The 15,143-nt window shown below is 38.5% G+C and overlaps 1 protein-coding gene across 6 annotated transcripts in view; it reads right to left on the bottom strand.

The window, feature by feature from the left end:
• Window positions 1-6,474: 6,474 nt before the first annotated feature.
• The window catches only part of ABCG2 (ATP binding cassette subfamily G member 2 (Junior blood group)), a 131,335-nt gene continuing 122,666 nt past the window's right edge, over window positions 6,475-15,143 (bottom strand). For all 6 annotated transcript variants that reach the window (XM_058721941.1, XM_058721946.1, XM_058721943.1 and 3 more), the window contains 4 exons: window positions 14,733-14,887; window positions 9,268-9,357; window positions 8,299-8,381; window positions 6,475-6,693 (listed from right to left, as the gene is read on the bottom strand). In XM_058721941.1, coding sequence (XP_058577924.1) covers window positions 6,546-6,693; window positions 8,299-8,381; window positions 9,268-9,357; window positions 14,733-14,887 — 476 coding nt within the window. In that variant the 3' untranslated portion in view covers window positions 6,475-6,545. The remainder of the gene's footprint in view (window positions 6,694-8,298; window positions 8,382-9,267; window positions 9,358-14,732; window positions 14,888-15,143) is intronic.

Raw genomic sequence — 15,143 nt, 5'->3', positions numbered from 1 at the left:
GACTACACATGCTTGTTTTGTTTCTGGTATTAATGGGAATGTGTTTTAGTGTCCTAAAATAAAAGTCAAGACAAGGACTTGAGTCCTTTGGGAGGTGATACTAGGAAACAGGAGCAGGAAACAGAATGAGCCAGGAAAGGAGGAGATGCAAGCATACTGGTGTGTTAATGAGGTAGGCAACAGAAGCTCAGTTCCGTCTCTGGGAACCCTACAGAATGCCTCTCATAATTCCCCGTCTGAAGAACACTGGGCTGAGGCTTTGTCCTGATCCCTATTGGTGGAGGGGTGAACACCCCACACTTTCAGGCTACACTTGCACTGGGGCTGAAGAGTTTCTTTCAGCTTTGGAGGCCTCACAGCAGGAAAGTGAAGAGATTTGTGGTGCAGGTTTGAGGTGGGATGCTATCGACGTGATCTGAGCTCACTTGAGCTATCCACTACAGCTGCAGCTGAAATCAGAGGTGCCAAGGAGGTATGCCACAGAGCACCAAAAACATCTCCTTCATCCACCCTTTGCACCACTCAGATCCATTTGTGTCCACGTAAAGTCCACTCTGGACTTTTTGAGGGAGCCCAGCTATGATCTCTAGAAAACATACTACAGGAGGGTTAGTGGAACTGACTCGTCCCCATTGCTGCTGCTGCTCACAAGGCCATAGTTACTCCTTATCTCCTCTACCACCCTTCCTAGAGTTCCTCATTCTTGGCCAATACTTCAGCTCTACAGCATTGCTTGTTTGGTGCAGTGATCCACACCCTCAATGCTGAGGGCTCAAAGTCCTTGTCCTTTACCAGGCTGTGATTGCCTGTTTAGCATACCAGGTTACCTCTGTGAATTCTCTGCCCCATTATACAGCAGTAAAGTCCAGCTTCTCCTAACAGAGTTGACCAATGCGATACCTACTTTATTTGCCTACTGATCACCAGTGTGCAAATCTCAAAGTGTCTAAGTGGCAGACAGTTTGAGGTTCAGTGGAACCCTCACTGTATTCCCAGGTAAAAGTGTGCTCGCTTCATGAGGATTTAGGAGCTCCAAAAGAGCAGAGCCTCCAGCTGCAGACAGGGAAGCACAAATCCTGCAAATGGGCTGAAGGAAATGATACTGAGAGAGGCCAATATCACTAGTATGTAGACCTGTATAGTGTGACTACACTATAAATGCTGGGAACAGGAACTCTTGGTCTCATACAGGGACCGGCAAACTTTCCATAAAGAGCCAGATAGTAAATATTTTAGGCATTATGGGCCACAGTAGTCTCTGTCATAACTCCTGTGCCATCATAGTGCAAAAGCAGCCATGGACAATACTAATACGAATGAGCGTGACTGTGTTTCAGTGAAGTTTTATTTACAAAAACAGGCAGTGGGCGGGATTTGGCCTGCAGGCCATAGTTTGCTAACTCCTGGTTTAGTGCATAGAACATGTCCTGGAGAATGGTGCTCTTGTCCCTGCGCAGGGTGTCATCCATGAACTGGCACTAGCATGACGCTAATAACCAGTGTGATGTCCTATGGGATGTAGCAGTAATAGCTAAAATGTATTGAGGACATCCTATGAGCCAAGTACTTCTAGGCACTTTACATGCATTACCTTATTTGATCTTCACACCTCTAGAGAGATAGAAACTATTAGAATCCCTATTTTATGGATAGGAAAGATACAGACTGGGGCACCTGGGTGGCTCAGTCGGTTTAGCACCGACTTCAGCTCATGTCATGATCTCACAGTTTGTGGGTTCAAGCTCCACGTCAGGCTCCATGCTGACAGCTCAGAGCCCAGAGGCTACAGCCTGCTTCAGATTCTGTGTGTGTGTGTCTGTCCCTCTCCTGCTCACACTCTGTCTCTCAAAAATGAAAACATTAAAAAAAAATAAAAAGAGAAAGATACACATTAAGCTAAATAAGTCCATCAAGGTCACAAACCTGGGTGACACATGAGTAACTGTAGAGAGGCGGCCAAATCATCACCAGCTGTCACTTATGAGAGTCCCATAGGTGCTGTTCTTGGGGGATTTACCAGGTGCAAGAATGATTCCTCAGCTTAAAAAAAAGTTTGAAGATCAGGTGATGTTAATGAGCTCACTTAGTTCTAGATGTGAGTCCAGTATTTAGGTGGATACAAAATATATGCCTTTAAAGGCAATTGCCACACCGATTAGATCAAGATCAAATTATAATGAATGTAGGGTTAAATGACCTTAACTGGTTATTACAATCCTAAATCAATATAATCCCAAAGAATCACCTGGAATTCCTATGCTCACTCCTCAGAGATTTCTCAACAGATGGGGAAAAAAATAGCTTTTTGTTTCTTTCCTTCCTTCCATAAGCATCCAGATGACCATTGATTCTTACCAGGCAAGCTTGGGAAACCCTGGGTAACCGCAAAGAAATGTGGAATCTCACAGTCACAGAGTTACTCCAATTTAGAATAGAGGTATCTTATAGTCATATTGTGCAATGGGGACAGAAAGTAGGCTGCAACATGTGAGTCAACCATTTTTTTAATGTGTATAACAAGAGACAGAAGGCCAGCAGGTACAGCAAGACAGTAGCTATGTTTGGTAGGGTTCCAGGTTTTCTTTGGGATCTTTATTCCACTGAGAATAAGCACAAACCTCGGACGGTGAGGCAGTTACGGATTACCTCCTGAATGGACTTGGTGAGGATGAGCTCTTGCAACGATTCAGGTTTGCTTGACACACAAATTCCTATGGATGTAGTGGACATTGTCTAAATTAGCCTTAAATCCTAAGCCCAAAGAATCCTCTGATTTCAGTTTCACACCTGAGAGAAGAATGTCACAGGTAAATGGCTATGTAACATTTTACTGTTTAAATTAGTAAACTGGTGCTCTGGTTTACCAATCCGCTTCTGAGGATGGCTCATGTGAATTAATTCCTCAGAGCATAATGCCCCTTGCATACACTGAAAAAAATAAAGTCCCAATTCCTAAACATGCAAAACACACTCTCCCACAAACCCAGTGAGGCCTCCCTCATCTCAACTGGTAGCCAAATCTCTTATGGAAGAGTAAATTATTAGGAGGCAACATATTTGTTCTGTAATACAGAAACAGGGTTTCAATAGAATATCTTGAAAAGTATCTTAGTAAAATTACCAGAAAATTTCTTAGAAATCTGGTTCATCAACATTTTAACAGCTGAGGCATCATCAGGAGTGGCCATCAGGACATCAGCATTGGCGAGAGCCCAAGCTTTTGGACCCAAGAATGGCATCTGTCCCAGCTCTGCTAGTCTGATCTGGGGCGCACTGAGCAGGCACTGGGGAGGCCTAAAGATTTCATATAAATACGAGTAATGCTGCTTTTCAAATATATGTAAACATTGAGGTATTGAGGTTAATGTAATTCAAATCTAAAGACCATGAAGAATGGCTTCCAAGACGAAGAAACAGAGGAGTATGTCCACTGCCCCTTCAACAACTCTCTTCAAGCCACCCATTTTCCTTTCCTTTCTTGCTGCCTCACCTAACACACCATGGAGCCTTCCACAATGAGTCTTCCTGCACCCTTTTGTAAAAGCCCCACGACAGCAATGGAAAGAGTATAAACAGTAGCTAACACTTCTCATTTATTCCTGAGATTTCCTTTCTTTTTAAAATTTTTAACATTTTATTTTTTGAGAGACAGAGACAGACTGTGAGCAGGGGAGGGGAAGAGAAAGAAGAGACACAGAATCTGAAGCAGGCTCCAGGCTCCAAGCTGTCAGCACAGAGCCCAACTTTGGGCTTGAACCCAAGAACCATGAGATCATGACCTGAGACAAAGTCAGATGCCTCATCAACGGAGCTACCCAGGTGCCCCAGGTTTCTTTTACTTTAAACCAAATTAATATATCTTCTCCCATTACAGATTAGTTCTTCTGACATCCAAGAAAATAAAAACAAAATTCAAAAGGATATAGACATAGTCTGATTTCTAAATTTCTATAAATTAGTATGTTCTTTTATACTTTATAGGATATACACTTTTACGTTACTTTTAAAAATGGTCCTTAATTTAAAAACCGTTAAGATGGCAAATTTTATGTTATAGGTTTACCATAATAATTAAAAACAGAATTATATAAAAAGGATATAAGGAAATTGCACTATAAAAGGATGATAGGTATAAGAGGATACATTTAAATTCTTTTTTATTTCATTTTTTAAATGTTTGTTTATTTTTGACAGAGTACCAGTGGGGAAGGGGCAGACAGAGGGGGACAGAAGATCCAATGTGGGCTCTGCTCTGACAGGCTGACAGCAGCAAGCTGGATGTGGGGCTCGAACTCAATAACCACGAGATCATGACCTGAGAGGATGTCAGACACTGAACCATGACCCTCTTTCTTATTTTAAAAGTGAGTGTTAATATATTGGGCTGTTTTGTTTCTTCTGTTAAGTGTATTTTGTGTGTGAAGCACAGATATTACTCTCTGTATAATGGGAGAAGACTGTATACAGAGAACTATGAGGAAGCCAGAGTTATACACCAAGAACAGGAAAAACTGATTAACCCTAATGGTCACATAATAGGGTAAAAAGAGTGTGTGACAACATGTTACAAGACAGTGCATTAATGAAATATCATTAAAAAAAGTTTCTGAAAAATACAATGTTATGAAATATATATATATACACACATATATATACACATATACACACACACACATATATATATATATATATATATATATATATATATATATATATATAATATGTCCCTCCCTGGACTGATATTGTGACAATATGGCAGGGCACCCAATGACACTAAGTGATACTCCAAGATGACCAGTTGCAAAGGGTCCACACTGGTGATCCTCAACCTCAATTCTGAAAAATGTTTACTTTCATAAAAAGGAGGATTCATTGCAATCCGATCCCCTGGAGTGGATCCTGGAATGACTAAGCATGTTAGTGTAATCTGAATAAAGTGTGTAGTTTAAGTAATAGTAATGTACCAATGTTAACTTCTTACTTCTGACATGTACCATGATATATAAAATGTTATAAGGAAAGTTGGGTAAAGTATATCTGGGAATTTTTCCATACTACCTTTGCAACTCTTCTGTTAAATCTAAAATTATTCCAGAATTAATACTTCATTAAAAGGGGGAGGAAAGGACTTAAGTAAGGCTGGACCTATGCACACAGGAACACAAAACATGAGAACAGCAACAAGGAGGAGTATACAAGCATCATTTCAGAAATAGCACAGAGAGAAGGAAGCAGTGATCGGGAGGGGGCATGCGGCGGGCATCCATGCACTGCTAACGTCCTGTTTCTTTGCCTAGATTGGTAGTTCCACCAGCATGTTCCTTTTTTGATACTTCACTGGACTACACTTTTCCCCACATGACCCTTCAATAAAAAAGAAGTTAAGGGGCGCCTGGGTGGCTCACTAAGTTAAGTGTCCTACTTCAGCTCAGGTCATGATCTCACAGCTCATGAGTTTGAGCCCCATGTCGGACTCTGTGCTGACAGCTCAGAGCCTGAAGCCTGCTTCAGATTCTGTGTGTCCCTCTCTCTCTGCCCCTCTCCTGCTCCTGTGTTCTCTCTGTCTCAAAAATAAATAAACATTAAAAAAAATTATATATAAAAAAAAAGAAGTTAAGAAATAGTTCCCTATTACTGATGAGGGTTAGAACAAAGAGAAGATCCGTGAATAAGAGATGTATATGTAGGAATAAAAAAGTCTGTACGGGGGCAGTTATGACAGGTAGTGTATCATAACTAAGTTTTCAGAGGCAGAGAGAATCTTGGAAATGACCAGGTCCTGGCATGGGCAGGGCTTTCTGGAGTAACCCTGGAGATGCTGATGCAGCGGGGCTCACAGGGCCTGGCCATCTGTATTTGAGCAAAGTGTCCCAAGAGGCTCTGATCCTTGCCCTGATCACAGACCACTGAAGTGCCCCAGCAAGGGTCACAATTCCCAGTCCTCCACACCTACAAAGGCCAGCAGAGACCCCTGAGGTGCTCTGATTCCACTAGAGAAATCTCAGTACGTTCTAATAATCTTAAAAGGCTCATCAAAGCTTTTTCTATCACAATGGGGTTTTTTTGCCCTATAAATAACACTGGGTTTTTCCAACATAGATTAGATTTCGTACTTCCACCACTGCATCGGTACATTTGTTATTATGATTTATTAAATAATGGCAAATCACAGATTCATCTAATACTGGAGCTGGAGGGCAATGAACCCTCTATTCATTTTAAAGATGAGGAAACTAATACCAGAAATATTGATAACTTGTCACAAGTTCCCAGCATTCAATTCTGTTTTAGGTTGATAAACTAGATGTCTTCCCCATGGTTACTGTATGACCAGATGAACTAATACACAGTCCATAATATCACTAGTTTATGACTTGAGTTCTTTCATGTATAAATCAGTTCGCTGCGGTTTCTAGAAAAATAATTCTTGCTGAACAGTATGATGCCAAATGAAGAGACGACAAAAACACTTCATTGAATGCTTAAAATAAATCAAGACACTCCCTATTTAATGTGCACATAAATCATGTAGATTCAAGAAGAATTTAAGAAAATTTTTTAAGAAATAACAATTTTAGGTAGGCAATTATAAGGAAAATAACAATCATGCATGCCAAGGCTACGTGATTCTTCCACAGGCCCCAAGGGGAGATATCGATGCCCTGGTTTACCAAAAATTCTTCGCCAGTACATCTGAAATTCAACAGAAAAAGAATATAACTTTACCCTTAGTTATCTGTCAAGTTTTACTCTCAATGTATTCACAGTTCCCATAGGTTCCAAGTCTTAAAGAACTATGCCTTTATATATAATGGGTAACAATGAGGGCTTACAATTCTGCTGGATACTATGCTAAGCAGTCCATATGTAACAGTTTAGTTAATCCCTGAAACAACCCAGTGAAATAAATATTATACCCATTTAAAAAGATGAAGAGACTAAGGTTTAAGGAACTTGGCCAAGTCCACCGATTCACACTTTGAATTCAGTCGCTAATCTCTGCAAATTCATTTGTTTTCAGATCTCTGATGCTGCTCTCACTCCTGACAGGGAAAACCTCAGTTTTAACAGATGACATCTAAGGCCCCTACCAAGTTGATCAAAGCTCTTTATAGAGCTCACTACCCACCAACCAGATGTACAAAGAAACACACGCTAAGAATTCTAAAGCTAGGAAAAGAGGTGAGCGAGGGCTTCCTGCCCCCGCTGCTCTCGCAGCAGGGCTGGAATGAGCACTGCAGACACTCAGCAGCAGGCCCACCTAATCAGGTGTAAGCCTCGGTGGGGGCTGAGCTAGAGCAGGATGGAGCGGCTCTGCCACAGTTTAGAAAAGCGCCTGGTCCTAAAACTACCTGGTGCAGCCATACTGACTACCTGGTACGCCATGTGTGTGCAGCTCCTCCAAAAATGTTATACCAAGACAGAAGAGAGTGGGCAGAATATAGAAAACTTCTCTTCATACAGGTTTTTCAGAAATACTTCAAAATAACAATTTGCCCTATTACTAAGAATTATTTCTATTCTACTTGAGAATAGTTCATGAGATTCTGGATACCAGCATTCTCTTTTCTTTCATTGATCGATGTAGCAAAATCAAACCATTAACAACAATCATCGACAAGAAAAGGGTTATTCAATTGTTAAAACAACATCCTCTGATTTTATCAAAATCTGCATTTCTGTTTGACATTATGCAAAAAAATGGGACTTCTTTCTCAGTTTACTGAAAGGTGTTTCCTCCTTTGGAGGATACATCCCTCAAAAAGGATGTTCTGGGTCAGTTTAAAAGAAAAAAAAGATAGTCCTGTAGACCTCGATTTCATAATGTCTCCTAGTAAATGCAGGAGGAAGAGGCAAGTGCCCACAGCGCGGCAGGACAACGATCCTCCCCTCTGCTGCCCTCTTAGCTCTTGCTCCTGGCCTTGGGTTGGGCTTACAGGAAGCCATAAGTTTATGGATCCATACACTTCACACACTCCATACAATTCCAATATTCCAAAGCTTTGGTAAAATATCAAAGCAGCTCATTTCAAACTCAAGTGTTCAGAAAGTCAAAACTAAAACTCACAATCAAAACAGCCAATGAATCTTTTTTAAAGGCCCCCAATGAACAACGTATCAGAAACATTTCTCCATCTGAAGTACAATTTTCACTGAAGCAAGTGCCAAGGAGATGGGCACTGGTGTACAACCCAGAGAAGTCAGTGAAAGGACCTACACCAGCCAAGCGGCCCAGTGGGCTTTCTACATACACCACAATAGTAAACAAATCCACTACGACACTGAATACCAACTTACGTCGCATAACTACAGGTATTATTTGTTGTTACATTGAGTCCTGGGCAGAAGTTTTGTCCCAAAAATTCATTATGCTGCAAAGCCTATAACACAAGGGGGATGGGGCAAGGTAAACAGTTTTAAATTTCAAAAAACTTCAAAGAATTATCATGTCCTCCTAGTTTAATCTTTATTGCTATTTCTACAAACAAACCAAGCTTCACGTTCACAGTCTCTGCCACACCAGAGCAACTAAAATTCTTTTCCTTGGCAACTGAGTAGTCTAAGGTTGAGATTTTAGCTTCCAAAACAAAGGGAAGTAAAGTAGTTGGCAAAGAGGGGAGACCTCTGGCTCCTTCCTTCTTCTCTCCCCAATTTTATAATCCCACAGTGTACTTAAAATCATATAGCAGTACTCAGTGACTATCGTTTATTTATGGTGAGAATCTTTTGTGTTATTCTTGTTTATTTTCATCAAAACCAGTGCTAATTCTTGGGAGTTAGGAACCCAATTATACTATATTAAGACAGTTTTCTTTGGAGTTGATTAGCTTTCTAAAACCAAGATAGTGGCTGTATTATATGCTCTTTGTTTTTTGGGGGGTTTTTTTTGTTTGTTTTTTTCTGAATTCAATATAAAATACGTATTCTAGGCCCCCCATCCTCTATTTTCATAGTGAACTGAAACACAACTATATTTCTTTATATCAATTAGTCAATCTTTCTCCCTCATGAGGAGTTATCTCCCCACCCTTCACCTCCTTCAGACAACTGGGTAACTGGGGAAACCTCAGGTGATTATCAAGGTGATCTAAGGCTTAATAGAAAACTCTCCTTCATTGCTCCTAAAAAAGAAACCCCTGGAGACCTTCACAGTTCACAGTGGGAGACAAGGTTGTTAGGCTTTATTCTGGTTGTCCCTAGCTTGGGAATTCTAATCCTAGAATTAATCCTGTGCTAGGATCACAGAAACAGATGAGGAAAACTCACCGCAAAGCCATATCGAGGAATGCTGAAGTACTGAAGCCATGATAGCCAAGGCTGGATGGTTGTGAGATTTACCAACAGCCCTGAAAATATCTACAAAAAGAAAATACCAAGAATTAGACCTGGTAAGGGGATTTCATGAAGAATTACAGAGAATATCTCCTTTAAGTGCCCTACAACCTTTATAAACATTTCTGTTAAGACCAACTCTGGACATTCCTTCCATTCCTCTTTTCATGAGTATGCCTCTCTATCACTGAGGCTGTTTATGGTTCTCAGGGAATGACAATATATAATATATGTGCCATTTAATTGGAAGACCCTTAAATTTCAAGGCTTTTACTTTCTGTAACTGCACACAATGAAAGGTCAAGAAGTACTGACTGTTCTCACGATACAGACACTATATGTTCCCACCAATACATACACCAGATCATATACTGAACATCTCATTCCTCTATTTTCAAAACACAGTATGATTTGTTATTTAAAAACGTTTGCATTCTATCTCTGCATGACTATAAAAATAATTTGGGGGTCAGGATGCATACTTAACCTACAGCCTGGAACTGGTATATAGCACAATGTGGTGAAGTGAAGCATAAAATATGGTGAATACCTTCATTTAAAGCTACCAAAAACCAGGTGACGGGGTGGCTCAGTCAGTTAAGCATCCAATTTCAGCTCAGCTCATGATCTCATGGTTCATGAGTTCAAGCCCTGCATTGGGCTCTATGCTGACAGCCTGCTCTAGATTCTGTGTCTCCCTCCCTCTCTGCCCCGCCCCTGCTCATGCTCTGTCTCTCTCTCTCAAAAATAAACAAACATTAAAAAAAAAAAATTTAAAGCTACCATAAAACAGTATGACAATGAAGATCCCAGGAAGGATTACTCCAGCAACAGATGGCTACATGAGAAGAGGTTCATATAAAATTTCTAACTGGCCCTAGGAATGCTGGGATAGACATAACCTGACGTCGCTGAGGGACTACATATTTTTGAACTCCACCTAACCAGGTGCTTAATATATGACACACGGCGTCTCTGAGTAACATGGTTTTATGACTGGTTTTAAAAGTTCTATATACGAACATTTAAATAATAAGACGAAGCATCTAATATAAAACAAGACATTTTTATGTATTGATGACATGTTATTTATTGGATAATACAGAAAATACATGCAAGGTTTATCAATTTCTCAATAATGTTTAGATTTCAAACTCACAAAGTTTGTCAAAGTTTGTGCTGATTATTTTCCTTTTAAAGACATCTATTCCTATTCTAGCAGAAAGAACATGTATATTAATAGACTAAGCATTCCTGTTTACTTCATGTTGTAGGGGGCAATGTGGTAACTAGTTGATTCATGTACTGATTCATCTATGTGCATGTAAAATTAAGGGACATGTAAGATTAGGATTCAGTAACTACTTAAAAAAAAAAAAGGTAAGTAGAAATATATTCATATAAGAGAATGTCAGGAACGCAGAAAGGCAGAGACACAGTACTGTGTGGGTTCTGGAATGCTTCAGTATTTTTAGACACTCCTTTTCAAAATACAGGAGGGACCCAAGACAGACTACCCACACTGCAGACCATTTTGTTTCTCATGGAACTTAGCTATTCCCTTGGAAAGGAGTAGATACATCCAAACCATTAAGTTATTGCTTAAACCAGTCAGCAGTTCTCTAACACTAGCATAGAAGTTGGGCAATTGACTGCTGTTTATATAGGGAATCTTAAAATCAAAATTTTTCTGTTTTTTTTAAAGTTTATATTTAAATTCTAACTAATTAACTAACATACACTGTAATATTAGTTTCAGGTATGCAATTTAGTGATGCAACACTTGCATATACCTGGTCTTCATCACAACAAGTACACTCCATAATTGCCATCGCCTATTTAACCCATCTGCCCACCCACCTTCCCTCTGGTAACCATCACATTTTCTATGGTTAAGAGTCTGTTTCTTAGATTGCCTCTCTCTCTTTCGTTTCCCTTTCCTTGTTCATTCTGTTTCTTAAATTCCACATATAAGTGAAATAATATGGTATTTGTCTTTCTCTAACTTCTTTCACTTAATGCTCTCTAGCTCCATCCATGTCATTAAAAATGGCAAGATTTTATTCTTTTTTATGACTGAGTAATATTCCATTGTGTATATATACCACCTCCTCTTTATCTATTCATCAGTTGATAGACATTTGGGATCTTTCCATAATTTGGCTATTGTTGATAATGTGGCTATAAACACAGAGGTGCATGTATCCCTTCAAATCTGTATTTTTATATCCTTTGGGTAAATACCTAGGAGTACAATTATTGGATCATAGAGTAGTTCCATTCTTAACTTTCTGAGAACCTCCATACTGTTTTCCAAGTGGCTGCACCAGTTTGCATTCCCACCAACAATCTAAGAGGGGTCCCCTTTCTCCACATCTCTACCAATAAATGTTGTTTCTTTTGTTGTTAATTTTAGCCATTCTGACAGCCATTTAGACATTCTTCAAAAAATGAAAAGGAAAATTCATTTTGAATTTGTTTTTGTGTATGGTGTACGAAAATTGTCCATTCTTTTGCATGTAGCTGTCCAGTTTTCCCAGCACCATTTGTTGAAGAGACGGTCTTTTTTCCATTGGATATTCTTTCCTGCTTTGCCAAAGATTAATTGGCCATATACTTGTGGGTTCATTTCTGGATTTTCTATTCTTTTCCATTGACCTTTGTGTCTGTTTTTGTGCCAGTACTATGTTGTCTTGATCACTACTGTTTTGTATTATAACTTGAAGCCCAGAATTGTGATGCCTCCAGCTTTGCTTTGCTTTTTTCAAGATTGCTTTGGCTATTCGGGGTCTTTTGTGGTCCCACACACATTTTAAGATTGTTAGTTTTAGCTCTGTGAAAAATATTGGTGGCATTTTGATGGGGATTGCATTAAATGTGTAGATTGCTTTGGGTAGTATAGACAGTTTAACAATATGTGTTCTTCAAATCGATGAGCATGGGATGTTTTTCCATTTCTTTGTGTCCTCTTCAATTTCTTTCATCAGCGTTCTATAGTTTTCAGAGTACAGATGTTTTTACCTTTTTGGTTAGGTTTATTCCTACATATCTCATGGTTTTTGGTGCAATTTTAAATGGGATTGGTTGCTTGATTTCTCTTCCTGCTGCTTCATTATTGGTGTATAGAAATGCAACAGATTTCTGTATGATGATTTTGTATCCTGTAACTTTACTGAATTCATGTATCAGTTCTAGTAAAATTTTTTGGAGTCTTTCAAACTTCCTATATAGAGTATCATGTCATCTGCAAATAGTGACACTTTTACTTCTTCCTTATCAATTTGGATGACTTTTATTTCTTTTTGTTGTCTGATTGCTGTGGCTGGGACTTCCAGTACTATGTTGAAAAAAAAGTGGTGAGAGTGGACATCACTGTCTTATTTCTGACCTTAGAGGAAAACCTCTGTTTCCCCCATTGAGGATGTGGGGTTTATGTGGCCTTTATTATATTGAGGTATATTCTCTCCAACCCTACTTTGTTGAGAATTTTTATCATGAATGGATGTAGTACTTTGTCAAATGCTTTTTCTGCACCAATTGAAAGGATATGGTTTTTATCCATTCTTTTATTAATGTGGTGTATCATATTGATTGATTGCAAATACTGAGCCACCCTTGCAACCTAGGAATAAATCCCACTTGATTGTGGTGAATGATTCTTTTAATGCACTGTTGGATTCAGTTTGCTAGTATTTTATTGAGAATTTTTGCATCCATGTTCATCAGGGATATTGGCCTATAGTTGTCTTTTTTAGTGGAGTCTTTGGTTTTGGAATCAGGGTAATGCTAGTCTCTTGGAATGAATTTAGAAGGTTTCTTTCCTTTTCTATTTTTTAGAATAGTTTAAGAAGAATAGATATTAACTCTTCTTTAAGTGTTTGGTAGATTTCTCCTAGGAAACTATCTGGTCCTGGACTTTTGTTTGTTGGGAGACTTTTTATAACTGATTTAATTTCTTTGCTGGTTATTGATCTGTTCAAGTCTTCTATTTCTTCCTGTTTAAGTTTTGGTAGTGTATATGTTTCTAGGAATTTATCCATTTCTTCCAGGTTGTCCAATTTGTTAGTATATAGTTTTTCATAATGTTCTCTTATAATTGTTATTTCTGTGGTGTTGGTTGTGACCTCTCCACTCTTTTTTAATTTTATTTATTTGGGCCCTTTCTCTTTTCTTTTTGATAAGTCTGGCTAGATGTTTATCAATTTTATTCTTTGAAAGATTCAGCCCCTGGTTTCATTTATCTGCTGTATGGTTCTTTCTTTTTCTTTCTTTCTTTCTTTCTTTCTTTCTTTCTTTCTTTCTTTTCTTTCTTTTTAGCTTCTGTATCATTTATTTCTGCTCTAATCTTTATTATTTCTCTCCTCTGCTGGCTTTAGGCTTCATTTGTTGTTCTTCTAGCTCCTTTAGTATAAAGTTAGGTAGTTTATTTGAGATTTTTCTTGCTTCTTGAGGTAATATACTTTCCTCTTAGAATTACTTTTGCTTCATCCCAAAGGTTTTGGACCATTGTGTTTTCATTTTCATTTGTTTCCATGTATTTTTTTTAACTTGTTCTTTGATTTATTGGTTGACCCATTCATTGTTTAGTAGCATGTTATTTAACTTCCATGTATTTGTGGTCTTTCCAAATTTTTTCTTGTAGCTGATTTTCAAGTTTCATAGGGTTGTTATATGAAAATATCCATGGTATGATCTCAATCTTTTTTATTTGTTGACCCATTTGTGATCTATTCTGGAGAATGGCCCATGGGCACTTGAAAAGAAAGTGCATTCTGCTGCTCTAAGATGGAATGTTCTGAATATATCTGTTAAGTCTATCTGGTCCAGTGTGTCATTCAAAGCCATTGTTTCCTTGTTGATTTTCTGCTTGGATGATCTGTCCATTGCTGTAAGTGAGGTGTTAAAGTCCCCTACTATTATTGTATTATTATCAATGGGTTCCTTTATGTCTCATTAATAGTTATATATTTTTGGGTACTTTCATGTTGGGGGCATAAATATTTACAATTGTTAGATCTTCTTGTTGGATTGTCCCCTTTATTATGATATAGTGCCCTTCTGCATCTTAGTCTTTTGTTTAAAGTCTAGTTTGGTTTTTGAAGTTCCAGTTTATCAAGGTTTCACTATATGCCACCAAGAAGAATCTTTTAAAAACTCATTTGCAACAAAATGCTAACTAAATTTATAGCAATAATATTAGAATAGTAGCCAAAAAGGCTAGGGAATGTCAAGAAAAAGCTGTACATTCTCTAATATAAGCTATCCTTCAATACATGGCCTCCTTAAAGCAGAGAATCTAATTTACAGAATCCTCCAAGCTGGTTTCAGGTAACAGATAAATTTGCAGGAAAGAATAAGGGGAAATAATTTATTCTTAGCGAAGCACAGTTTCTACTCACCATCATAAACACAAAGGAGATGGTCATGAGAAGTGTTGCTATGGACACCACACTCTGGCCTGCTGCTATGGCCAGTGCCATAGAACTGGCTGAATAAGCCACCATCATAAGGGTAAACATCATGATGAAGAAAGCCTCCACAACTGGTTTCAATCCTTGGTTGGGAAGAAAAGAGGGGGTTGAATCCAATAGGTAACAGTGTATTTGAGATCGCTCTGTGCAAATGGCACTATAATATTTTGAGAAACAAATATCAGAATGAAGAAAATTCATCCTCTATCCGACCACCCCATCCTACTGTATAAAGTTATCATACACTTTCTTTTTATACTTACTGTATAAGCACATTTCTATGTAGCATCTATGCTCCTTTATGTGTAATTATTAACAATTTCTGAGTGCCTGAGATGG

The sequence above is a fragment of the Neofelis nebulosa genome, chromosome 3, assembly GCF_028018385.1.
Source record: "Neofelis nebulosa isolate mNeoNeb1 chromosome 3, mNeoNeb1.pri, whole genome shotgun sequence".
NCBI classification, from domain to species: domain Eukaryota; kingdom Metazoa; phylum Chordata; class Mammalia; order Carnivora; family Felidae; genus Neofelis; species Neofelis nebulosa.
Note: the sequence above shows the minus strand (reverse complement) of the source record. Positions and strands in the feature narration are given on the sequence as shown.